The 1,545-nt window shown below is 57.2% G+C and overlaps 1 protein-coding gene across 1 annotated transcript; it reads left to right on the forward strand.

The window, feature by feature from the left end:
- Positions 1-453: 453 nt before the first annotated feature.
- Positions 454-768, forward strand: LOC308037503 (feather keratin-like; the record flags this gene model as incomplete). Its single annotated transcript, XM_080339321.1, has 1 exon — positions 454-768. One exon carries the CDS (start codon positions 454-456, stop codon positions 766-768), a length of 315 nt encoding a protein of 104 aa, XP_080195447.1.
- Between the last annotated feature and the right edge of the window lie 777 nt (positions 769-1,545).

Genomic DNA, 1,545 nt, shown 5'->3' on the forward strand with positions numbered 1-1,545 from the left:
CACGTCCTCAAGACAAGCACAAGAAATTGGAGCATTGCGGGAAGGAAAACACACCCTCCTCATTCCTGGCCAGGCTGTGGCATCAGACAGCTGCTGGCTGCAAAATGCTGCCATGCGCAAAGCCTGTCCCGCCCCTCGGGGACCGGCATAAAAGCCGGCCCAGCGCCTCTCTCCCTCACACACTCTCCTGACGCCTTCTCCTCCCTCCGCGCTCAACAAGGTGAGCCTCAACCCCCTTCCCCTCCTTCTCCTGCCCCGCCTGGCCCCTCTCTTCCAGCACGCTCTGCCCCCAGCCTCAGCAGCCCTCACGCCTCCCCACCGCCACGCTCTCCACAGCCCCACACCAGCCTCCCCACTCCCTCGCCCTCCTGCACCACCGCTCCTCGCACCCCCACACTCTTGCGCTTGATCAACAGCCTCTCGTCCCTTCCAGGGCCCCTCCACACCACACACATGGCCTGCTACAACGCCTGCGGATCCTGGGGACCCACCCCGCTGGCCAACAGCTGCAACGAGCCCTGTTCCCTGCAGTGCCAGGACTCCCGCGTCGTCATCCAGCCTCCCGCCGTGCTGGTCACCCTGCCAGGACCCATCCTCACCTCCCACCCCCAGAGCACCGCCGTCGGATCCTCCGCATCGGCTGCCGTGGGCAACGAACTCGGTGCCCAGGGAGTCGCCGTCAACTCCGGCGCCTTCGGCTACGGCTACGGCTATGGCTTTGGAGGCCTGGGCTGCTTTGGCGGCAGAAGGGCTGGATACATCTGCTAAGGGCCCTCGCCACCACCCCTGATGGACCACACCTACCGCATTGAAGCTACGGCATGGATTGTGGACTCACCTCTGGACCCTTCTTGGCACGTGGACCTGCTGTCCATGGCTCTTCCTCTAAAGGAGCCAGGAAGATCTTGGTGCTCTGGCAAGATCTATGTCACAGAAGCTACCTCAGCTGACGCTCACCCTACCTGCAGCTTATACTTGTCACCGCCTACTTGGTGCTCCTGCCTTTTCACTCTTGTCTTTCCTCAATAAATGTCTCTTGCATCCCAACCTGAGATATCTCGCTTTACTTTCTTCTCTCAAGGCTCTTCCAACCTCACCCAGCACAAAGACAGGGCTCAAGAACCAAACTGGATAGGGGGGAAAAGGGCCACAAGACCTGCCCAAGGAAATCTGTCACCACCTATATCACCAAGTACACAGACCAGAATCTGGGGGTCTCCCACAATATGATAGAAGCCCGTCACAGGATCAAAGAAAGACTTTGACACAAGAACACTTTCATCAACATGCCTCTGGTGAGACCTCCTTATGCCAACACACACTTAACCATCCTTCTTCCCAGCATCACTCTCCGGCTCTACCAGAAGCAGAATCACAGAATCATTTACTATTTAGACTTTCCTCATGGCTCCCTCAATAAAGTTCTCTTTCATCCCAGCTTGAGATGCAGCCTATTGTCTTTTTCTCCCACGGCTCGTTCAACTTCACTTGAGAAAAAACAGGACTCAATAGTCTATCATGGTGGGTGGAAAAGAATAACACGAC

The sequence above is a fragment of the Nesoenas mayeri genome (assembly GCF_963082525.1).
Source record: "Nesoenas mayeri genome assembly, chromosome: 2".
In the NCBI taxonomy this organism is placed as follows: Eukaryota; Metazoa; Chordata; class Aves; order Columbiformes; family Columbidae; genus Nesoenas; species Nesoenas mayeri.